Here is a 25582-nt window from a genome sequence, read left to right as displayed (position 1 = left end):
AAGCGAGGCACCACCTCGTAGTGCTTTTCAGCTACTGTGCTTTACAAGTTAATTATCTTCTGAGCTGAATTCTCAAAGACGCAGACCACTACAGTATCAAAATAAATCAATAAAAACCAGCACGCACCTCTGTGTGACACTAAACCTTTAATGAGTAATAAAAGGAACTTGCTCTCTGCCCTGCTCACATCTGATGGAGTGCTTAACGCAGCAGAAGGCCGAGAAGCAGCAAGGACATCTGAGCAGCACTAGGAGAGGTCGGGTCAAGTACAAAAGAAGGTGGAACCTACACCAAAAATATTACCGTAGCTGCATTTGGCTTGATCCTGTTAAATCTTACCAGAGTGAAATACCTGAACAACTGTTGAGTGGGCTCTTAGGAGATGTAGTGCAGTTTGGAAGACCTTAAGGGTGTGATGTCTATTGTAACTTTTCAGTGCCAAAAAGAAAATGCACAATTCTTTCTTAACATTTTATTCATTGTCCAAATTCATATTCTTCCTTTTTTAAACATTCTCTTAAACAAAAATAGAACAACTATTTACACTTGTAAAAAATACATAAAAAGCGTACAAGCAAAATCAAGTTGTCTTTCTAAAAGACATAAGTTACAACAGCTATTAAGTGTGAGACAAAAGCAAACTTTAAGCCACAGACCGAGTTAATACCTCTTTGTACAGATTGTGCAGCTCACTCACCACATTTAAGCTTATTGTTGTGCATTTCTGCTGTAATGCCAAAAGACGTCGACATAAAACACATTCACATCTCTCTTATTGCATTCCACAGCAGGAGACGAGGTGGGGGCGGGGCTAAAACGATGAGGGGTATTTCCAGGTGAAGGAGGTGGCATGTGCCTTCCTCCAGTTTTATGCAATTAGGAGCACTGAGATGCTTTTTTATTGAAATCTAGCCATTTGTATCATTTTGGAAAACTATTGGCAGTAATACAAGCTGCTGTTGTGATTTAAAAAAAAAAAAAATCAATGGTGAACAATAATACTGATTTGTGGTTAAGAATCTCAGGGATCTTGTGCAAAAAAAAAAAAAAAAAAAAAAAAAAGGTGAAAAAAGAGAGCAGTCAGTTTCTGACAGTCTGTTTCAAAGTTTCAAAGAAAAAGGAACCCGGGTGAGGGTCACAGTAGGTGCTCTTGAGCAGTGGAGGGAAATCCATTAGAGGAGCCGAGTGAGTAAAGTGAGGAGAGAGGGTTAAAAGTTTAAAGTCCTGCTGAGCTGACGGGGCTGAGAGACCCTACACCACACAAGGCGTCACAGCAGAGCTTGTTCAGTTCAATTCAAACAGAGAGGAATATTATAACAAAAAAACCCTCAATCATCGTGTCTGAGAGGGAAAGAACTCGCCTCGTGTCGTGAAACTGGCAGCGAGAGACTCACAAGGGGGCCACCTTTCTGCAGGCAGAAGCAATCAAAGCAAAACCGCAAACTAAGAAGGGCTTTTGTTGAGTTTGTCCTTATGTGCAGCATCCCAGACTGAATGGAAATGGGATTTAAAAAAAAATGTTGATCCCAGCCTCACAAATATATATTTTATTTTATTTTTTATTTAAAAAAATAAAAAAAAATAAAATATATATTTAAAAAAAAAAAAGATTTAAAAAAAAATGTTGATCCCAGCCTCACAAATATATAATTCCACAACACACACACTCACACACAGACAGCCATATCCCAAAACACAGCAGCAATTAAACTGAAAGAGCAGAAATGGCACTTCAAAAAACAAAACAAAACAAAAAACAGAGGGGAGAAAATAAAAATTCCTTAAAAGACTCCTGCCCGGCTGAAAAAGAAGAAAAAACAGGGCAATCACCACCTTGTGTTATTTCTCATAACAAAATATTCAAAAATAGCCTTTATACACGACTCTTCTGTCATCATAACATTAATTTATGGCAAAGAAACAACAAAAAATATATATGTATACTTTCGTATGTATATGCCGTGTGTGTGTGTGTGTGTTTATGTATATTAGCATCAATCATTTCAAGTCTTTGTGTGGCAAAACAAAAGAAGCGTCACAGAGCGTGCGACAAACAGCAGAAGGAGAAGAGCATCTAATTCCAGTTACACCCCTGCCGAACTGCGGAGGAAAAAAATCAAAGCACAAATTTAAAAAAACCAAAACATTTTTCGTTTGCATGTACAAATTTGCTTCTTGTTTTCAATACAAATAGACAATTTTCAAGCACATCCTCTTTAAATAGTCTACAAAACACACTATGGACACAGAATGAAGGTGCGAGCTACGCCTTAAAATATTCGCCGACTTGTTTGCGACACTCGCGCTTTTAAATAGGAAGAAAACAAAAGAACAAAAAAACAAAAACAAAGATGAGAGACAAGAGGTACACTGTGAGCACATAATCCAAATTTATGCTGCATCTGCATATTCCTGCTGCATTATTAACACATTTACAAGGTCGGCCGAACCTGGAGTGTTTGCACTAACACTCAGCTTGTAATTCAATAGACAACTAGTCTAATAAACACTGTAAACAAAATGTGTAAGCACTGGTGTAAACACTGTCTTTATGCACACCAGCGTGATTTTGGTGTGTGTGCATATATATATATATATATATATATATGTATGCATGCAAATCGTGTGGCCACACAGTGCTAATTTATCATTTTATTATAGCTGCTGCAATTAAATAACAACACATTTTTATTATTCTACGGTAAGCAGCAAGTCATTTGTTCTTCAGCTCATTAGAATCAAGTTATGATACAGTTTTTATAGAACATCCAGGAGGCAGCATGCCGCTAAAGTACCTCGCGACAGACTAAACAAGCAGTAAGAGAAGCGGCTGGCGGTGGGGAGTGCAACACGCAGCCACTGAGATCTGCAGTTTGTCTTTTTTCCCCCTGTAAAGCTCAGCAAACTACAATAAGCGCTAAACATGAACAGACGTGCCTTCCGTTGTTCCGCGGGTTTGATTTCTCATTTTTCACCACCTAAGGAGGGAGCGTGGGAAAGAAAAAGGCAACGGGCTCCTGAGGGGCTTTTCTGACCTCTGATGCAGTCGAAGTTTAAGTACTGCAACTGTTCTGTGTATTTTTATTCGGGGTTTTTTGTGCATTTGCTTTGTTCATGTGGAATCTGGTGTCACATGCGTAAATTAATATCATCAGTGCCAAAGCTTGTCTCTTTGTTTCACATTCATCTCCATTGGAGCGGACGACAATCTTGCAAACGTCAAAATAAAATGAGCAGAGCCACAAAAAAAAGAGAAAACACCCCCGTGAGTTCATGTTTGTCCACGACGCTGCTGACTACTTTCCGTCCCTTTTTGTCCTCACCATCCTCGCATAAAAGCTCAGAGATGCAACTTAAAGAAGAAAAATGAACACTTTTACAAAAAAAATAATCTAAACCACTGTACAAGATTTTAATTTAAAGAAAAAAATCAACAACAACACAAAAAGTGAGCTTGAAGCGCAAAATGGAGGTACACGGTCCGTCTCTGAGGAGGCTGACTTCGTCGCACGACACGTCTCTATTGTCACTCTTTCCTTCTTTTATTTTGTTGGGTTTTTTTAAGTCCATCTACGGCGGCGTGATCCCATCACAGCGCCTTTCTGCTTTGTACAGAGTTTTTAAAAAGTATCCAAAGTCTCTGTTTTCTTCTTTTGATTTCTGAAACGAGTTTAAAAAGAGGTGCTTGTGAGTCCCGGGAGTTGGACAGGGGTCACCTGAGTGACTGGCCAGGTTCACGAGTGGTCTGCGGTGACGTCACAAGGGGCCTTGGGAGGGGCTTGGACGATGTGCTCTGACAGTTGACGGCAACCAGCTGACTGGCTTAGTCCAAAGCCGGATCAACACGACTTGGTCCGTCGGTTTGTGCCGTTACACCGCTGAGACTTGCTCATCTGGAAAAGAGAAGATAAATATATATACCTCATGTTCACATTGTAGCCTAAAATCTCTCTATCACATGATGTCTTTGCAATTCTTTTCTACAGAAAAGAATCAATTCTGATTAGTTTCCTACCATCCTCACTGTCAGCCAGATCCTGTGGCGGGTGGCAGATGCTTGGCGGTCTGGAGTGGCCCGGCGTGGACCCGGCTGTCCGTGCGTCTTGGTGTTGCAGGTGAAGGTTACCCGCCAGCCTGCGTGCCTCAGCCAGACTGCCGGCAGCTCCGGGGCTCTGCAGGAGTTTGCTCCTCTGCAACGCCACGCTGTAGTCCGGAGGTTTGAGGTGAGGAGGCCTGGGGACGTGCCCTCCTGGCCCACCTATTACTCCGTCTGCGAGGCCGAGGTCCCCCAGGGCCAGGCCCTGGTAGCCTGGAGGGGTGGGAGGGGGAGCTCGGTAACGCTCATCCTTGGCAGGGGAGGTGACACAATACACTGGATGCAGGTGGAGATCAAAAAGAAAAAGGGTGGGGATGGACCGAAGAAAAGAGGGGGGGGACGAGGGATGAGGAGTGAGAGGAGGAGGCGAAAAGGTCGCCGGGGAGAGGGGGGGAGGGTGTGCAGAGGGTAAAAACAAAAGAAAAAATAATAATGGGAAAATTAAATCAATGCGATGTCACCAACACAACAGGCAGCTACACATGCACCACAGTGTGTCAAAAATGAAAAGGAAAACACAACAGATGAGATGGATGGCTGCAGAATACAGACAGAACTGGAACTGCAACTGAGAACTGACTTCAGCACTGATTAGTTTGTCGGTTATTCCCAGATCAATCGATTAATCGCTTGGTTCTTATAACAGTGAAAATGCCCATCGTGATGATCTGATATTTATTGTGAGCCAAGAAAAGAAATAGCAAATTCTCACATTTGAGGTGATGCAGGCGACAGAGGCCGACTAGAACGATTAATCGATTGTCACAGTTGCTGTCAATTAAAATCCACACCAACGACTCAAAATCTGTCCTAAAAATTGCTTAAAAAAGACGTTTTGCTATCCTTATGATAGTAAATGGCTATCGTGTTAGCACAGGAGGAGATCCAAAAAGAGGAATTGACTCTGGAGAGGATAGAAAGCTAACAGTGATAAGAATGAGCTCGGACTCATTCTTATCAAAGTGCAGCAAATTCAAGCTGTTTACTGGAGCTTAAATCAAAATATGGTTTGGCACCAAGACAGATTTGGGGGAAAAAAAATCAAAGTCTATAACCTCACAAGCAAATCTAGGATGGCAGAGCGTATTTTCTTCTTTTTCTCAACTTTTTCTCCTGACCACTGCTACTCTGTGCTGTGTTTACAGGGAATCAAACTCGCAAGCTGTTCCCTCACCTATCAGGCCCTTCTCTGTGCTTGATGTCACCGTTTTGTAGGCAGGGTCTGTGCTTTGCCCTCCTTCCTCTTTGGCTGGTGAGGAGGGGTGCTCCGAGGTGTTTCGCCGCTTTATCGTCCCGTAATTCCCCTCGTAGGTGTCCGAGAGCGAGCCGGACGACGCCCAGCTCTGCCGGCACTGATTGGACAGGTCTGAACTCGAGTCTCTGGAGTGCTGCCTGGCACCGCCGTCGCTCGCCCACACGGGCCCGGCAGCCTCGGCCTCCGCTATCGGCCGGGTCATCTGCGTGTGCTTGAAGTGGGACAGAGCAAGCGGGTGGCCGTGGATGCCGTGGTCCCAGGGCCGGCAGGAGGAGGTGGGGAGGCTCTGGAAGGAGTCGTGGGAGTTGGAGGAGCAGGACGTCCAGCTGCCGCGCCCGCTGTCGGCCACCGAGTCCAGAGAGGTGTGGTCGTGGGTCAGCTCCTCTGTCGAGATGGAAGAAGTGAAGGTGGAGGCTCGCGTCGGGTATCCCCGAGCTGACGAGGAACCGCTGTAGATGAACGAGAGTAATACACAGATGAAAATCAGCACAAATACCAGCTCTGATTGATGTTTCGTGCCCCTGTGAATAACAGTACCTATCCACCTCCTATTACCAGTTCAAATACTCTTATTTTACATAATAAAATACATTTATATAAATGTGTAACTTGGCATACTTGTCATTTCAAACCGCATTTGCAGAACGCCTGCGTGGCAATCACGACTACAGTGTAGAAAAACCGGCCTGTGTAAAAATAGTCAATAAAATATAGTCTGTTGCGCAGGACTGTTGAGTGGTGGTAAAGGTGGAGGTAAGTCATACCGAAATGAAGCGACAAGAAAGCGAGAGGGAAGAAGGGAGGGGCGACAGGAGAGGACAAAGGAGGTTCATCAACCATAAAACACCGCTGAAGGGCACCTCGGTCAGAAGATCACCAGCACGAAAGACAAATGGACAAAGGATGAAGTTCAAGGTTACACAGATCACAAACCGCACTCTTTGTTTTTATAATGATGTCGGTAAAATCAGCTTTGATTCTGCACACGCAAAAATCACAAAGAATATGACAACGTTTCCCTGCAGCCTGGCTCAAAGCGAAACATAAACTTTTCCTCTTCACCTACTTTGTTTGTTTTCATTCACTGACACTGTTTTACTGGACAAAACAAGCCACTCAATGAAACCGAGCCATATTTCATAAAACAGGTGCGTGTTATACGACGAGGCTGCCGAGGTAATATATTACCAGAGCGGGGACACAGGTTATTGAGTCTCCTCTTTATGAGACACAATGGCCCGATCATGGAGGAATAATAAACAAACAGCAGACAATAAAAAAAAAGCCGTGTTGTTAACTCGGCCAGATTAAAAAGCCGCCCGCGTAGAAACCGATACGCTGTTAATAGAGAAGAGGAGGAGAGAGGAGGTCAGTAAATGTGGGATGCTAATAAAAACCCGCTGTGTTTTAGAGCTTCCTGTTTAATGAGGGAAGGACGTTATTGGAATCCAGCTTGCTGAAAAGGTGGCAGCAGACAGCGTGTGTCTGTGCGTGTGTGTCGAACGGCGAGGTTTCTGACACGTGCCTTATAAAAATATTTGCTTGCATTTTGGTCGCCTGGTGCAAAATGTTCCTGTTCAAAAAGCTGGCTCCAAAAGCGAGTCAGCTTGGGCGTAGACTCCCATGTTAACTCTTTCCTCATAAAGATGACATTTAGCGACCGCCCCTGTACCTTCAATGGTGAGTTTTGACGCCTCTGCATAGCTCAATCAATATGGTTTGACAACCATTTCTGGGTTTTCCAAGAGTAGCTGAAGAGGCAGAGACCACTCTCACTAACGTCTGATTCAAGCCCGGTCATTTTGTTCATTTAATAAGTCCTGAAATGTGACAGAAACCTCTCAGTTCAGAACTTAAGAGCTTCAGGTGTTGCTCCTTGTAGGCTTTCAAGGGGTAAAGAGTACAAGTTCTCAGCACTGAACAGGAATAAACATACTCACAGCCTCATCTCTATAGCTACTGTTCTCACTAATGTCGAGCGCATGCTTTTTAAATTATATTTAACCCATTTAAATGTTATTAAGGCCATAAGTTTTATCTATTGCACATTGGCTGTTTGAGTACCAGGTGGTGTGTGCAAGACTCCTCAGCTTCACATCAGCTAATTGGAGTCACTGAACTGGACCTCTTAACCATGTTCGCGGTGTTGATGCTTTTTAAGGTAATTATCTGGCAAATGAGATGGCGTGCTGAGTGGTTATTTGTACTAACAGCTTTGGTGAGTTACTTTGTGTCTGTGCAAAACACCCAAACAATCTACAGATGCATCCAGCTAATGAAGCTGGCCAGAATTAGGTCTTGTGCCCAGATACTACAACCGAGACAGCAATAGCCATAATGCTAACTCCAAGGCTTCAAAATGTGAACAACGTGCAAGTCACACAGGCGTCGAGACCCGTCTGTAATTCCAGGCAACACACAGTTTGATAGGAAAATATGTTTTCAACACTGTTTGGTGTAAATACCTGCAAACTACTTGCGTTGAGTTGTGGTTTGGGAATCACCTCACGCAAGTTTCACTACTGCTCAGCAAGTAGTTGGCGGGTGTTTGCAGACAAGTTGCCATCTTGTCTAGCAACCTGCTAGCCACCAAAGCAGTGACAAGGAAGTTTTTTGGTGCACCGTATAGCTCCTTGCAACCAATTTGACCTATCCATTACCAGCAGCCTCCAGCAACTACTTGGAGAATATACATGTTTCCCTAGCAACCAGAGATTGCCAGGGGGGTTGCTCACGGGTCTCTAGGCCTGTGTTACTTAGGCCTTATCAAACATCCAGTCAGTATACGATAGGAATCATAATCAGTCCTTGTATTATGCAAAGTGCAAAACAACAAAACTATCTTGTCAGTCTATCCTATCAAAATAAAAGCACTTCTTAAATGTAATCTAAAGAATTAATCAGACAGATTAGACAAACTAAACTGAAGCCAAATTACCTTGTGCTGGGCTGGCTGTAATCAGCATTTACGTGGGAATGCATTCCTGCTGCGCTCTCAGGAACCGCGGTAGCTATTGCAGGAGACGTTGTAGTAGCAATAGTGGCAGTAGTAGTCATACAGGTCCTGTTGCTGCTATTACATCGGTCATCAGGCCCAGGAGCAGGCACAGAGTCGACCGAACAGATACTGGAGCGGGAGGAGATCTCGCTGTGACTCGAGTCCGACAGGTTGTCAGCTTTACCGGGCGGTAGGAGGGCATAACCTGGACAGAGGAGCGTTTCAGATATTTACATTTTGGAGGTTAAGCTAAATTTTTATTAAAACTGAACAGAGACTTTTAAACAAAAGCTGAGTGCAGTGGTACAAATGCAGATCATTTTACTGGGTTGCAATGCCGATTACTGCAGCCAAAGTACGGCAGTGTTAATGTGCACTGTACACAAATGATGCTCTCTTTAGTGAGTGACTGCATCCTGAGGAAGACAAAGAGACGACTGTGAAGAGACGACTTTAAATTTCGGTGACGCCGAAATCACAAACACTATCAGAAAGCGTGAGGCTGTTGTTTGTGTTATTTGTAGACTGAGACTATGAATTGTGTAGAAATGACTGTGAAACACACACTTGTGGGAGGGGGTGGGTTCATAGTTTAAACTTTATATCACAAAAAACAAATAAACTGACTGTCGGGAAACTAAATGAACATTACAATTAAAATGCTGCACGCCACAGAAGAAATCCATATACCAAAAACAGAGCCTACAACTTGTCAACCAAAAACGAAGAATAAATTTAATCATTTTAAAATTCAAATTCGGGAACGAAGAATGTTTCACAGCGACAAACATGACTGTCGGCTGCTCGGTGACATCCAAACAGCTTTAACACAATAATTCATAGCTTTAACCCATGAATAAAAAATGTCGGGAGAGTTGCGAGAACACACTGAAATGCTTTTTCCATCTGCTGTTACAGCCTCAGATGTACTCTTTCCTATCTGTGTCGCATCGTCTTCTTCAAGTATTCACAGCGAAAACTCTCAGGCGTCACATCTCTGTGACTCACGGTGGATCTGAAGCTCTCAAGCAACACTTGTACTTTAAAAAGAAAATGCTTTTTTTTAATATGATGGACTCTTAATAAATGCAAATCATCAACAACAACAAAAGTCTCTCTCAAATACCACTGTGTCCCTTCTCTTTACTGTTTTTGCTATAACTGTCTCAACGTGATGTCTGTTAGAGGGTCTTTCTCCTGGAGTCTCTGTCCCTGCACAGCCAGAGGAAGGGGTTAGGGCTGACTGATCTCCTGGCTCTCTGCTCTGTCTGCCCTCGTGTCTCATCCTGAGGTGAGGAGGACATACGCTCTGCTGTTTCCTCCCTACTGTTCAGGTGTGGGCTGACTGCTGCTGGCCTCTCCCTGGACTGACTCCTTTTCCTCAGTATCCTGAATGGTGACATTAGCCTCCTCCTTATGGGGGACTCTGGGGGTGTGTGTCTCATTAAAGGAGACTGGGAAAATGGAGTTGGAAAACTGTATGGAGAGTCACTTTGGACCGCAGGATGATCTCCATCAATCCTTTTCCTTTTTGGGGCTGGACTCCCTCCTCTTACCCTCAGTGACGTTAGCCCTGCATCTGCCTGTGCACCCTGGCTGCTCTGCTGCCTGGATCTCCCTTTCCTTTGCTCTGATGAGTGGAACAAGCCTCTCTGAACTGCCTCTGTCTCTTCCAGCATCTTTTCCTCTTTTTCTCTCTCCCTCCAACTCTCTTGGCTACTCTGCTTGGTCATCAATAGGATCCTCTTTTGGAGGAGAGTCCCACCTATGCCGTAGCTGCGCAGACTGACGGTGGCCTTTGAGCTAGCTTCGCTGGTCAGCGACGATGAAGATCCCGACAAGTTCATCTGGCTGGAGTTCTGGGACTTTGCCACACCTCCCACTATTTAAAAAAAGGCAACGATAGAAGAGATGAAACCCAGAAAACACAAATTAAAAATTTATTATTCATGCATGTTAAGTCTAATCAAACCACACTAATATCTTAAATCAGTAAGATTATCTGAAGTGGATAAAAAGCAAACAGGGTAAAAAAAAAGGAAGCAAGAAACGGTTTTGGTTGCAAACCTTTGCGCGGGGAGCCCTGAGGTGACACCGTGGGGCTCGAGTGAAGAGAGGAGATGGTGGAAACTGTGTCGTCACATGTTCTCTTTGTGCTCCACTCCTCTGACGAGTTCACTGGTGGTTTCTTAACCACCTGAGGTGAGTTGGAATCTGAAGAAGAGAGAAAATAAAAGGTCACGAAAGTCGCCAAACCAGGGATTTGGTTACACTTCATATAATACAGAACACAGAAATGTGACATTTCTTTCTGTCTTTGCTTTAAATAAATAAGACGACAACCCGACTGTTTTCTCAGAAACAAGTTTGAAATCATTTTGAATTTTGTGCACGACTGCAACTTTACAATAACCATAAAACTAGTCACTTATTAATCTTTGAAACACAAAAGTCTATTGAAAAGTAAAGTTCCTACATGATGATAAAAAGTTACATTACATGGCCTAATGAGAAATAAAACAGGCATGTACTCACTAAGTGAGGCTATGTCCTTGGCAGTGCTCTTCTTTCGTAGAGGGTTCAGTGGGACCTGGACCTGTAGGACTTGTGACACCCTGTTTTGTGTTTTTCCGGAGGGCAGAGTTGACCGCAGCGAGACTGGAGACATATCTGACTTAGTGGATCGCCTCTCATTCAAATTCTTAGACACTAAAATCACAAGAAAGTGACAAAAAATAATGTCATAAACAGGCAAAACTGCATCCAACATGAAGCCAGTGTAATAAAGCAATAATGATGTTTAGATCGACATCTGATGTGGGCTTTTTATTTGAACCTTTAGTTACCTATACCAAGAAAAGTACCAAAATCGATGATACTAACCAATAATCCTGCTATTTTTGACAACATTACCAAAATCCACTAGATGGCAGTGCAGGACATCTATTTTTATTTATTTCTTTTTTATATTATTGAACAGGACAGTGGTGGAGAGTAAACAGTAAAGTAGGGAGAAAGCGAGAGGCAGGGAGATACAGGAAACTGTCCAGGGCGAAACCTGCTGCCTTTCAGCGTGTAGGTCGCCGGCTTGACCAATGAGCTGAAAAAGCCATAAAAGGCTGAAAGTGCCATTCGCTTGAATAAACTCAAATCCCATCGAACAAGTCTGTCTTAAACTTCACCGAGCCTCATAAAACATGTATTAATCTTCTCCACACTAGTCACATCTCCCTGTATGGCTTTTCCTTGTTGAGCCAGCTATGTGGGTCCACAGTGGATAGCTGTGGGTAAACTGTGGGGGTGTGTGTACAGAGCAAAGCCACAGTTATCTAGTGCAGGGATGCGAGGTTGACCCACAGGCGGGGCCAGCGAGAGTTTCCTGTGGGTAAGAGCTATTGGTTGCCCACAGAGTTCCCTTTTGGGACCCCAAAGCACAAAACTGCTGTGGGCCCCGTGTGGGTACACTCACTTGGGCCTCCATGGGAAAAGTGTACGTTTGCCCTGCCCACGCAGCCCCTGTGAATCTGCATGGGCATGCTTGCTGGGATAATAGCACGCTAAATACTTTTTCTAATTAAATCAAAAAACCCAAATAGCGAATCCCTCTTAGTTTCTGATTTACTTACAAGTGTTGTAAGACGGCTCGCACTGCAGGGACATGATCTGGTGTTTCTCCTCATCCGTCTCCACTGTGAGGTTAGAGAGGTACTGCTTCACCTTTCTGGCCATCTGAGCGTCTTCGTACAGCTTCTTAGCATTGAGGAGCGAGCTTCGGCGTACTCTCTTCTTGTGCGCTCCGCCTTGCACGTCTAGCATATTGGAATTGGTGCTGCCCTGACTCAAAGACCTAAAAGATGATAGCAGAGAGGCAGGAAGAGGAAGGAAGAAAAGGTAGAGTAATAATAAAGACAGTGAGAGGAAGAAGAGATGGAAGAAGTGTGTTAAATTGAACAGAAGTAACAGAAAAGGTGGAGGAGGACGGAGCCGCAAAGAACAGAAAGAAGGAAAGGAAGATAAATGTGTAAGAGAAGAAAAAGGGCATGGAGGAAAAAAATGCAACACAGTCAATTTAATCACCAATAAAACACGAAGGTCTTCCGTCTTATCAAATACAGCTTTTACGACAAAATCTGTACATCTGCCTCCGTTTTGGAGCATAGCATTTTAAAAAAAGGACCATGCAACTGGGAGGGAGGCAGCACTCCCTGGTGTGCCATGCTATCACAGTACAGAACAGCAGAACATTTTGTCAGATGGAGGCAAAAAGGGTTAAGAAACAAACAACGCACAATATTCGATACTGGGAATATTATGCCATGATGCAGATATGAACAAACGCCAAACCTGAGTCAAATAGTATCACTAAAATACACATTGGTGCGTTTAACGTTGCCTTTTTTTTGCAGCGAGGTGGAGTTCGTTCTACAGGATTGTGAGCTGAGGTAGGTGATAAACTGATCCACCCTTAAGTGCTATTTTGTTGCGTTTCCAATCGTACTACAAGAGCAACATCAGCAGACGGAGTTTGTAGTTGCTATGGAAGCGTAGCAGTTTTTTCCAGTTCATTTCAGCCGTTGTGCATTGTTATGGAAATGTTACTGAACAAACTTCACCTGCTGATGAAGACAATCAGATATAAATGAATACTGCAGGACAGGAACTTAATGGAACAATGAGGTCTAATTACTCTCCTGCTGTTTCCAGGCAAGAAGCCTTGCATTATAACTATCTACTTATATTCCACTTAAACTTGAATCTGCAGTTGAATAGCAGCAATTCATCATTTAGCCAATTTTCACTGGTAGCTGCGAATGTGTTAAGAAACGCTCTGCACCATTTCAAGCTACTATATGACTCAACATACACTCTCGTCAGTAGGGTAGACAATTAATGGGTCAATAAGGGACTTTAGTGTGGTTCGTGTGATGCAAACAGAAGGGTTAATCATGAACAAGCACAGGCAGACACATGAACGCTCATATAAAGCATGGCGAGACATGCAGAGTTTATGATGACAGGGATGCAGGGAGGATTCAAACTTTTGCCGGGCCAGACCGAAACAGGATGAATCTGGTACGCAGGACAAACTTACCCTAAACTCTTCCACCTCTTCTTCCTGCAAGCAAGAGGCGTGAAGATTGAAGCGTGACTCAAAGACAAGTTCAGGGGTCAGGGGAGAGGAGGAGACAAGACTATGTAGAGGTCATGCCGCAAAACACAAACAAACAAACAGGAAATGACCGGAGATGGGAGGACACCAAACAGTGGACATCTCCCCATGTCAACCTGAAGAGTGTGTGTTATGACTTCGTATATGATGCATTTGGCACATTGTGTTGTGTTTTGTTTTTTTTAAATATGTGACTTGTGTATAGAACTGAAGTTTGCTCTATATTTTGGGTTTGCAGTATGAAGGGAGTGTCTGCAGGGGGCAGTCATGCACCGTAGCAGTGACAGACTGTGATTAAACACACACACACACACACACAAACCGAGTGATAATAACTACACAATGCGGCTGGCATCAATTCTACCTTCATTTCCATTCAGTCCATTCATTGTGTGCTTACATTCCAGCAGAGGAATGCAATGCAAACACAGAGAGCCATGAACTGAACAGGAAGTGAACGGGAATTGATTGAACCAGACCTTCAGTGCGAGCCTGATCCTGTTGGGTGAAGGATCAAGGTTGGCTGGTGGAAGTATGGTGGTGCGGTTCCCTTTTTGTCAACATTGTAGCCTTCGGTGGGAAAGTCTTTTTACACGCTTCTGCTTCAGTTTTGAAGAAATATGAGGGAAGTTGTGGATTCACAATAACAAGCAGTTTAGCTTGTTATTGTGCACTAGGATGCTTTTTTGCAAATACAAAATTCAATCATATGCTCCCCCGATGAGGACGTTGTCTAAGTAAGAAATTCTACAATATAATGTATAATGCCATATGCAAATACATATAAATCTGCACAAACAGCCTTGTCATTTCATCACTTGTCATTTTGCTCCTAAAACCGGTTTAAATGGTTAATCATGCTGCAGTGTCAAACCAACCGACCTTTGCCTAAACATGAGGGCAGGGTCCATGTTGGCTGAGGTCATCCGCACCACATGTCTGATCTCCTTCGCGATCATCCTCAGCTTCTCAAAGTTCACAAGGCCATCAACACTTGAGTCATTGCCTGAGACGACAAACAGAAGTAGAAAGTGAGAAGTCGCCCGTCAGCAGTGTGGTGGAAGGAAATGATTGACATTATGGACATTTGTAGAAACTGATATGCAACACTTTTTCCATATCACATTTTAAAAGTAAAACCTGAAATTCCCTCTATATATATTTTTTGCTATCATTAGCCACACTGCTTAATTTGAGGACACAATGAGGGCAACTTTTCATTTTACACAAACACTTTTAAGAAGGAGCCTTTGAGTAGAAGTCGAGCCAGCTTTTAGGTGAAAAAAAAAAAAACGAAAGAAGAGGAAGCCTATAGCAGAAGTAAACCTCGTCAGTGAGTGTGACATGACCTTTGGCACAACACAGAGGAAGCTGGGAGATTAAATTAAACTTCAAGAAACGGAAACAGTCTTGTAGCGTATTTAAGAAACACAAGAGGGAGGATGCAAGTAGATCATCTGAGAAGGCACACAAAGTCTTCTACCTTCATGTAAGAAGGTGAGGTCCTTCTTGACCACTGGGAACAGCGGGATGATGGGCGGCTGCATGCTCTGGCTGCTCAGCACGTTTCGGTACTTGGCCATGTTCCTGGATGGGTCGAAGAGATCTTGCAGGTCCCCAAAGAGCTTCTCGTACTTACTGGGCAATTTTTCCCAGGAACTCCGCAGTCGAGCCACCGGTGCCAGGTTCAGTCCGCTGCGCGAGAGAGGAAAGAGGTGCAAAGAGGGCGGGGGGAAGAGAGGGATCGAGGCAGAGATAAATAGGTTACGGCAGACAGAAGAGGGTGGGGGAGAGGTAAAAACGAGGAATAGATGAAACAAGGGTAGAGAAGAAAAGGAAAGGAGGTTAGGTTTAATGTGAATGTTTCATGCTGTACAGTTCCTACTCTTTGAGCTAACTAACTTCAGTGAGTGGGGTCATCTTTTCCCACAGCTGAAAACCCCATGAGGTGATGTCAGCTCTGAACAGACAGCTAATAACAATGAATGACACAGCATTTCTTTTCTTCTCTCCTCTTACATTGATTTGTTCATGCAGCGGGCACAGTTTTCTTTGTCATACTAGATCATGTGACTCAAACACTACACTACTGGACAGATGGCTTGGCTTTATCCATATTTCACAATCCTGCATGTCTAACACCTTCCCCTTTTTTGCTATTTGCACAGGGCAGCAGCCGCCACCACCGCGCCCCTGTCAGCAGGCAGGTTGTGCATCCGTATGTGTGCAGACGCCCTGCTGTGAGCAGGAATGTAAAGGGGCGAGAAGGTCAGGCACTTGGGCTTTAAAGCGCCTTTTACAGCGGCAAACAGAGCGTCTCCATACGGCTGAGCTCTTTTAACACGAGTCCAGATCAGGGAGTGGACACGGGTGCTGCTCGTCACACTGAGCAGGCAGCGTACTGCTGTATAAGAAGGGTGCTAACATTTATTCTTAGCACAGGAACACAGAGCAAAAAAACGTATTTAGTTCAAGTCATCAAATTTATGCGGCATCTACATCAGTACTGAGCTCAGTGCAACTTCTTCCTGCACTTATATTTAAATTTATGCCACATTAACAATGCAGGCAGTTCCTCTTATTATTTATCACGTTGTTTACTGTTTCACACTGCAGTGTGCTTGTTTGAAAGTTTCAAAGCTAAAAAAGGACTTGGACTATAAAACCAACATGGAGTGAGAATTTGGAGTGGTCAGGTGTTATTTCACCTGCTGGTTCGGACACAGTGTGACAGTGAAGACACCGTGATGCCCACTTTTTTTGCCTCCTTTCTTATCTTAGTAAAGGAAGCTATTTTCCGCTGCTCCCTTAATTGCAAGGAGTTGCCACATCATGTATCTCTGCATGTGTGATTTGGCAGATTTTTAAAAATAAATGCTTGATGTAACTCCCCAAAATGACTTGTCTTCTCTTGGGATTGAACAGGGGACGAGTAAAACCAGATTAAAATGAGCAGGAGCATTTTGGGAAATCTTGAAACAATGAATTGGTCTTAGAGTTGAAAATGCTTAAGCATCAAATGGTGTCATCTGCATGAAAATGAAACTCAGAAATTCGGAAAAAAATAGGGAGAAATCCAAAATGTTCCAGGAAACAAACGCTGCAGAATGTTAAACGGGCACATTTTTCAGCCATATGACACCAGATCCTCTGGGGCTGGGAGGAAATTAAATCTACAATAGTAAATGCTCTGGGGTGGCCACTGTGATTTTCTGATCATGGGGAAACAGACAGTCCTGTGCATCTTTAAGAGGGTAAACACATTATGTGGGACTGCATTTTCTTTGAATAAATGTCATTATTTTCATGGACCTTAGGCTTGTGTTTTAACCTGAAAGTTCTTATTAGATCTTAGTTAAAAACATTAAGGATAAATCCCACACAAACAAGCTTCTGTGCAGAAGCTAAGATGCTTAAACATGAAAATACTGCCGGATTTTAATTTACGTGCGTCCTTAAACTAAAATACACTGACGCTATGTTTAATACTCCATAAAAGCTCAGCTACAGCCAAACCACAAAGGCCACAGGGACTCAATCATTGTAGCAGACAATAAGCATAACTACTGCTGTGAGACTTGTTTTAAATGCTGTGCAGTTTCTGTGCGCTCTGGGAGAATCAGGGCTGATTACAGGAAGGAACAGAAGGGGAAGAGGGGAGGGGGTTGGACTGGTTCTCCTGACGATGTGGTGAATGGAGACCCACCATCAAAGCTCATCTGTCAGCAGAGATGGAGTAAATGCAGAATGAAGGACACAAACAGTCGAGGGGAGGTGCTACACTGAGCCAACCTGATAATAGCGAACATGGAGTTGAAGTTCTTGCACTCTCTGCAGTGAAGGGCGATCTTGATGAAGTGTTTGATGGTTTTCATCCTTTTCAGAGTGTTGGGCTCCTTCAAGATCTCTGTGGCCACCCAGAAGGTCTCCTGGTTTATCACCTCCTCAAATTGTTTCAGATTGCCACTTCCCACAGAGGAGTCTAGTTTAAACAAGTCATCCACGTACCTGAAACACGTGACAGAAGGGTTCAAAACTGGGTTAAAAGGCAGGATATTATCATCTCAACAAATGGTATGTCAAAAAACTGTTACTGTAACTAATATTCAATCATAAAAAATATGGATATCCTCTAGTAATATGCTTCAACCACCTATCCGGCACTTTCTGGGTTCATAATTCCATCAATTTTAACAAGATTTCCACACCAATGGCTGAAAGCCTCAGGCCACGAGAGAGCTTCCACCACGTTTCTAGACGAATGGCTTCTTGACAGCCACCCCTCCACTAAGACCATTTCTAATGAGGCAATATTCCATCCAGCAGTTGTTTTTTTTGAACTGCTGCTAAATTAAAATCTACATACTCTGTGGACTCGATGTTCCTGAAGAGCTCAAAGTCTCTCATGGAGAGCTGGGCTGCAACCTCCATGGTGCTCAGCTGCAGAAGTGAGATTTGACTTTCTCTGAGGAGATCCTGGGCGTCCTCGTCTGAACACAACGTCTCCGTCTCCATGTTGTTCTTCAGGTAATACCTAAAGAAGAGGGAGCAGGTGGAAGATGGATAAGTCTAAGAATAACTTTGTTATTTTATTAAAATATTTCTTAATGTTCCCAGACTTCCGTAACGAATTCACCAGATTTCAAAAGCTGCGTTACACGTGAGAAACAAAAAAGAAAAGAGGAGTTAAGTTTCAGCCTCTGAATCTAAAAACCTGGAGAGAAATTAACTGACGGTAATTATATTTAGTGCTAGAAATGCATGATGCAAAACACTTTATTGGTGACAGCTTACTTGGCATAGTATGCACTAGACTGCAGTTCCCTCAGCTTTAATATAGGCAGACAAGTGGGTGGACAAGATCCATTTTTCCAGGCTGATAAAACTTTCTGGACCTGATAAATTAAATGTTCCTTTCAGTCTTATTTCATTTTTAAATGGGCAAATTTTCTCTCTGAGAGCAGAAATTAGTTTCAGGAAAAGGCAAAAAAAAATGCTCTGATGCTGATGCTGCTGACAGATTATGTACATATTTTACATCTAAAGGTAAAGAAGGGGAGAGAAAGAGTGAAAGCAGGGCTCTTGGCAAAGAGAGGTTAAAAAAATGACAGGTGCCTGAGTAAGAGCAAACAGGAGCCATTTCTCCTTAAGATTAGTCTCTAAATGTTTTCTGGGAGCTGTAATGTGGTCATCTAGGAATGCTGAACCACAAATCAGAGCATTATAGGCCAAGAGAGGGCAACCCTCAGGGGTAAAGTGTTGGCATGGATGTACCTCTAAACCACGCTCAATTACTCTGTCAGACAAGCTCAGACAGGCTGTGAGATCAAGCTGAATTTATATTTAGGATAAAACATGAGACCTGTTTCACATTTAGAAGACAGAGAAAAACTCCCTCAACATATTTAGATTCAAGACATTTTAGGAATCTAATCATTTATGAGAATCTGAACACGCTGAAAACGCAGAGGAGGTGATAAGATAAAGCACTTGTGTAATGCCTCTGAAACAGAAGGAGGCATTAGAGGAGCAAAGACGACATCAAGCGAGAGAGGAGTCGGAACGAGCGCAGATGAAAGAAGAGAGAGGAAGAGGAACACGAAGGGAGAGGAGTAAAAGGAAGTCCAGATGAAAGGAGACGAGAAGGGACAAGAGGAGCGAAGGAGAGGACGCGGGACTAAATGATGTCAGAGGAGAGAAAGGGACAAGAAGATGGGAGGAAAGGAGTGAGGGGAAGGAGATGAGCAGGGTACTTAAGGGGAAGAGAGGAGAGGAGTCTAAATTAATGATGGACAAAGTGCTGCTTAATAGAACTGGGAGAGGGAACGTCACTGGAACCAAGCCATCGTAAACAGCTACGGGCAGTGTTTGGGTGTGCGATCTGTGCTTAAGCGCTCAAGATCCCCTCGACGCATCTATATGTATATTTTGGCAGCATGATTAAGGCTTTGTGTTGGCTTAGCCTGGACCCCCCCCCCCTTCCCTTGGACCTGCTGTCAATCAGCAGCTGCAGAGAGGAAGAGACGGAGGAGGTGAGATATGGTGACAGAGGACCCGGGTGGAGATACTGCTCCAGATAGAAAGTACTGCAATGTGGACTGCCGATTGCCCTCTTACATATGTATACAGGTTGAAAAAAATACAGCCAAGCATTACAAGAATAGCAAGTACAGGGAAAAGATTTCCTCAAGAAACAGGAAAGCATAAGAGATTATATACACGCACACATATATTCAATTTCAGCTGTTTAACCAGCATAAAAAAGGTCTATACCTGCACAGCTACATGCCTATATCTTGCTATGTGTCTGTATGTGTGTGCGAGTGTGCGTATGAATAATTCCAGCCGCGGCATGCTGTCTGCAGAGGCCTCCCCGCCCCTGACAGAGGATGAAAAATTCATGCTAGGCTAGCTGGGAGGAGACCAATGAGGGACCACAGGAGACGAGTAGAGAAGAGGGAGAAAACTGTGGAGAAAGTCACTTCAGGGTAGACGTAACGGCTGCAGTCCAATAATCCTTCACGTCTTAATTTCATCTTAAAAGGGAAAATGACTAGCACAGAACTGTGATACAAAACAACAACAAATTGGGGGGGAAAAAACCTACACAGACACAAAAATATACTCGGTAAAAGAAAGAAGACGCAGCATCAACAAAATGATGTTGAAGCTTCTTCAAATAAGTGGAAAAGTTGCCATTTTCTCCAGAAAAAGGAAAAGCCTCGACTCTTTGGGTGTGTTGCATATCACTACTGTTGAAACTGTTGTTCAAGTCATCCACGCCAGGTCGTGTTAAGTGAATTAACTACATCACAAAAATACTACCCCGTATCTCCAAGAGCAGGACTGAGAAGTACTGCTTTAGTAGTACATTCAAGCTTTTCTCAGTGCTGATTTGGAAAACATGTGACACTCGATGGATTAAATCGCTGTACTTAGCAAGCCTAGAAATTATTTGAGAGGATAATAATTGGTGCAGCTGTAAAAAACAGTGAGAAATGTGTGAACATTCACAAACTGGAAACCAGAAATAATAAGAAAAAAAGAAAAGGGAGGAAAATCCCTCAGTTTCAGTATTCTGGGTTTTGAGTCCAATAACTACAGGCTGGATAATTCAAGATTTAAGTGGATATCCTTTTTGTTTTTGACAACAACAAACTTCCTGGACCTGCAAGTGTTGTTTCCGGCTTTATTCTGGGTTGTGTTTGTGTACTTCATGTTGCAGAGAGAGAAAAGCACTCAGCTGCTGAAGTTGCGTATAAGAAAATACCACTGATAACCATTATGTAAGATGGGATGGATCAAACGGGTCATAAAACACAAATGCAGACCGAGTATTAGATTTTTCCACAACAATCAACACCAGTGTAACAGTTGTGATTCTTACCTTCCATTAAGCTGAATTCGATCAGCCAGTTTAGAGAGCTGATCAGGCAGACGGCGCTGTTTTATGACTCCCTCTGGGCTAATTGATACCTCGCACAGGGAGTAGGTCTCGGGTGCCGCGACGAGTCCAAACTCATTGACAGTGTGCGCGACGACATCCTTGGCAGTAGTGTCCTTACTGATGATTATGTAGCAGCTCTGCTGGTCGGCCTTGAACACTCGAATTACCTGGTCTGGGATGTCTAAGAGTGGAAGAGAAAGGAAACAGACGAATTGTGTGATGTTTTGGAAAAAGTCGGCTTGGCCAGTAAAGACAGGAAATTACTTTGATTATTAACAAGTTTAAGCTGGAAAGACTCTGCAAGAAACTTCCAGAAGAGACCAACTCTTCTGCCTAAACACCTTGAGTGTAAAATCTGAATTCAATTGTATGTATCGCCCCAAATCACAACAACATTCGCCTCAAGGAGCATGAACATTACAATACAATGTTCTTCTATGAACAAGCACTTGACAACAGTGGGAAGGAAAAACTCCCTTTTAACAGGAAGAAGCCTCCAGCAGAACAAAACAGACAGGGACAACCATCTGCTGCAGCCTGTTGGTGGTGAGGGGAGGAAGACCGGATGAAAAACCCATTGTGGTGAAATCTAAAAGGGATAAGGGTTGATGTGACTGTGCTTTTAATGTTACAGTATGTCACAGGGCTCTCTGACAGCGCACGAAGGCAGATACTTTAGCACATAACACATTTATTCTGACTCTGTTCATCAAAAACAAATAACATAAGAGTCACATGCTGTCTTTAAAACATGTAGACTACAGTCTATTTGAAACACAGCCTCAAATAACACTTAAAAAGTGAACAACAGATGGGAATAAAAAGAAGAGGACAAAGCATGTGGAAAAACATGCATGCAAGGGTAGCAGAAATGCAAGCAGAAGACTTTCACTTCTTGGCAGATATATTGGGCTCAGGCAGCCCTGCATTGACCTTGGATATGCACATATTCATCTTGAATCATCTCTGAATTTATCTCTGTGATGTGCCCTGCTAGTAAGTTTGTTCTTAGCATCATATTGTCATATTTTCTGGGTTAAGTGTCTTCACCTTAGCACTCTATTTCCCACAGCATGACAGACCTCTGTAATATTAGATCACTGTTGTTGTAAAAGCATAAGACTGAAAATCCAGTAATTTATTATTTAAACCTAAATGGTTTATAGAAACATCTTACGTGAAGTAAAAGATGAAGCCACTTCCGTGCCTGTTATTTGTTGTTAAATAGTCCATTATAAAGGCTTTGAATGTTGGTGATTGCAACAGATTCCCGAGGCTGCACGCAGCTGCACGGGACTTACATGGCGTGCTGTGTGTGTTAAATAATGGAAATGTTCCCCCTGAGTGAAATCCTGCATTAAAGATCCCTGTGTTTGAGTAAGGAAGTGGGTACGGCCCATTAGCCACAGGCGGGTAAAGAGCTTTAAAAGAATGAATTATGAACGCTGCACAGTGACAACTGGGAAGAGAGTCCGACAACCAGATGAAGCTATCACACAGCTGCAACATGAACCTCAGCGTGTGCGGGTTCACGCAATCTTTTCGTTTTACCTTGCTGGAAACAGACGGGATCATGAGCGATGACTTTATGACTTTCTCATGCACACATACACAGACACACACCGGCTTCTTTTTGTTTATCAAGCAGGTACAGGGCAAAACACAAAGCCTGCCCTTATTTGCATGGATATCTGATCGGTCTGTGGCTGCGAGTGCGTGTGAATGGCGAAAGCTGTTATCTGTACACAAGTCAGTGTGCGTACTTTGGATTCAGAGCTCCAAATTCAACATAAAAAGTCGGTTCTCTGTATGCATCTGATGCAATGCTGTGGTCGCAGTCACGGTGGGTTTACGCTGAGGGATTCAGTTTCCACTTTTTAAGTTTAATTTATGCGCAGCATTTTGATAAGCATAAGTCATTTTTCTTTTTTGTTTGTTTTGTCTTTAGTCACCACTTTTGTTTCTAAAAGCAACCAATTCTTTTCTATTTCCTGTCATTTCTACTTGCTGATTCGGCTGAACTGTACCTGCCACCGAGCGTTACTTGTGGACATCGAGTGCTTATTTATAGTCTATTCATGAATCATTGCCTAATTTGAAAACGGGTTCCAGATGTTTCCCTGCACTGTTTCACAGATTTTTAGCCAGCTTTTGTTGTTGTTATTTTCCATTGAACCGTATCGACATATTAATGTTTTGATGTTAGCACCCCTTCTTGACCTCTTTACTGACTGTGTGTTCATTAAGTGCAAACACATACATAAACACTTTTATACTCATTCAGATGATTGCTGACTTTTATGCTGAAGATGGAGCTATGTACGCTGACGCTCTGCTGGCAAAGACCACATTAGAGAGTTTTAAAGTGCAGCTTTTCCTCCTCCCTCTGTGGTGCTGCAGCAGAAGAGAGCTTCTCTGTTTATGTGCAGCAGGGTGTTGAGAGAAGGCTGACTGGAGGCTAAATGCTTTGTGTCTCATTAGCTGTAATTTGTGATTAGAGTGTGGAAAGCCTTCAGATAAATTGCTGGCTATCATATCCAGGGGGCCTAATCGTGTTTAATCCTCTTGATGAGCTATGACCTGGACTGCCACACAGGAGGACAATAGTGCCCACCCGGCCGGACATCCAATCAATTACCATCTTTAATAAAGTATTGTTCATTTACATAAACAGCAAGAAGCCAAAGAGGCTTTCTACACAAGAAGGAAAGGCGTGGGATTTTGCAAACACAGCACTAACAAAGGCTGCACACTTCCAGCAAGTCTGCTCCTCCTCCTCCTCTTCAGCCTCCTTTCTACTGTTTGCCAAAGCTTTTCCAAGTCCCTCCATCATACAGTCGGAAGTCATAAATCACAAGATAGCAGGAGAAAATTTGCCAAGCTTGCTCAGGTTCCTGAGAGGAGAGCGGACTAGCTAAGGTCAAACACAACTGTTTCATGACAAATATCCTCCCAATCATACACCTCTTCTTTTTTGCTGTTCAACAATTTGACTATTTGGTTTTGGATTTAAACCAAGAGCTCTGTCAACTGGGGCCAGCATTTCTCATTAAGGCTGAATATCAGTATCTGTGTTTACAAACAGAAAAATCAATCTTACGAACATGCGTCCTTCACCCCAAAGGTAACTGCTTAAAAACAGACTGACGTGTCCTTCCTCAGACACTTGGAAGGTTTCACAACAACAAACCGAAAGAAGAAGAAGCAGCAACATGCAACAGGGTCCAGAGCCTGAAGAGCGCCATTCATGAACACAAAGACGCGTGTGCGTGTGTGTGTGTGTCTGTGTGGTGGGCTATCCAACAGTGGCAATGAAATATCCTTATACTTACAGTAGAGTCCCAAAGCTTGGCAAGCAGAGAGGAAAAAGAGAAAACACAAGTAATTACAAGCACAAGAGAGTGTGGGAGGAGCACAAAGAGACACAGCAGTTGGAAACATTATGACAGATGAAGAAGAAAAAAAGAAAAACGAAAAGGAGGGAAGACCAGCTGAGTTTCTAGTGTATCCTGAATCTGCTTATGGGAAACCAGAGAGGCAGAGTATGACTCAACATGTCGACACCAGAACATCTGTTTAAAATCACAGCAAGAGACGCGCGAGAGGAGAGAGAGACAGTAAAGGACTGAAGAAGCGGAGGGAAAAAAAGAAAAAGAGAGAGCGACAGTGGCAAAAAGACACAGAAGCGAGTGAGCATCTGTGGGTTTAGCTTCACGCAGAGTTGTACATCAGACACGCAGACACAATGCCACTTTGCGAAATGAGACAAGACATAAGCAGCAGCCTCCAGAGAAAACACTCGTACTCTACCTCTAAAGCAATTCCGGCTCTGCCTCTCTAACCGATTCAGCCTGTGATGGCTGAAGCAGGAATGTATGGGCAACATAAAGTGTGGCAAAAGTCACACAAATACTTGGTAAAAGCAGGGCTGTAGTTCATCTCCATTATGATTATTGCCTGCTTTTGTTCCCTAACTAAGCGTTGATTATTAAGCCTCTCAGATAAAACTGGGCGGTGACTTACAGGGCAAAGTGGCACAAAATGAATTTAAAATATCTTTGCTATTACAAAGAAACATTTCTAGTAATGAAATTCTATAAGTGCAACTTAAATGGTGCTATAAAATAAGCCAAGAAAAGTCTAAAACCATCAAAATGAAAACCAATCTAAAAGTTAATGAGACAAAACACATGAAAAAAAATTACAAATTTTCCTAAATATTGGCAGCCAGCACTTTCCATTAGACCTCCTGCCCAGTATGGACTTAGGGAAAGAAATATTAGTGCATAGGCAGGGCATTGTTGGGGGTATTACAAGCTCTGCAGAGCATCTGGAAAAGGAGGTTTTTATTTCTGCAAGCTGTTCTTCATTCTACGATTAGAGCTAATGGGAGGCCGCAGGACCGAAGGAAATTTGATCTAATGGCGGATGATGTGGCACAGTTGTGTGTTTGTACTCTAGTATAACACAACCACATGTGATGTATAGGTCTGCAAACTACAGCGCGTGTGCACGTGCGTCTGTCCGAGTGTGTGCGGCTCACTGACAAATGGCTAGTGGAATAAATCAAGACCATATTCTGTCTCGGCCTCTTTCCGCTTTCCCCTTCGATCTT

At 43.2% G+C, this 25582-nt stretch overlaps 1 protein-coding gene across 4 annotated transcripts in view; it reads right to left on the bottom strand.

Moving 5' to 3' along the window:
* Positions 1–2060: 2060 nt before the first annotated feature.
* rapgef6 (Rap guanine nucleotide exchange factor (GEF) 6) overlaps positions 2061–25582 on the bottom strand; it is a 135373-nt gene continuing 111851 nt past the window's right edge. For 2 of the 4 annotated variants that reach the window (XM_085470770.1, XM_085470766.1), the window contains 15 exons: positions 24300–24314; positions 20908–21148; positions 17887–18054; positions 17313–17528; positions 15004–15215; positions 14403–14526; positions 13443–13466; positions 11977–12197; positions 10886–11059; positions 10418–10564; positions 10116–10232; positions 8291–8555; positions 5272–5801; positions 4017–4373; positions 2061–3894 (listed from right to left, as the gene is read on the bottom strand). In XM_085470770.1, coding sequence (XP_085326896.1) covers positions 3872–3894; positions 4017–4373; positions 5272–5801; positions 8291–8555; positions 10116–10232; positions 10418–10564; positions 10886–11059; positions 11977–12197; positions 13443–13466; positions 14403–14526; positions 15004–15215; positions 17313–17528; positions 17887–18054; positions 20908–21148; positions 24300–24314 — 2834 coding nt within the window. In that variant the 3' untranslated portion in view covers positions 2061–3871. The remainder of the gene's footprint in view (positions 3895–4016; positions 4374–5271; positions 5802–8290; positions 8556–10115; positions 10233–10417; positions 10565–10885; positions 11060–11976; positions 12198–13442; positions 13467–14402; positions 14527–15003; positions 15216–17312; positions 17529–17886; positions 18055–20907; positions 21149–24299; positions 24315–25582) is intronic. The other 2 variants (XM_085470769.1, XM_085470767.1) reach the window with 2 other exon arrangements.

The sequence above is a fragment of the Copadichromis virginalis genome, linkage group LG10 (assembly GCF_057382275.1).
Source record: "Copadichromis virginalis isolate Kocher_CV1m ecotype Utaka linkage group LG10, C_Virginalis_male_GT1.1, whole genome shotgun sequence".
NCBI lineage: Eukaryota > Metazoa > Chordata > Actinopteri > Cichliformes > Cichlidae > Copadichromis > Copadichromis virginalis.
The sequence above is the reverse complement of the archived record's forward strand: the minus strand, read 5'-3'. Positions and strand labels throughout refer to the sequence as shown.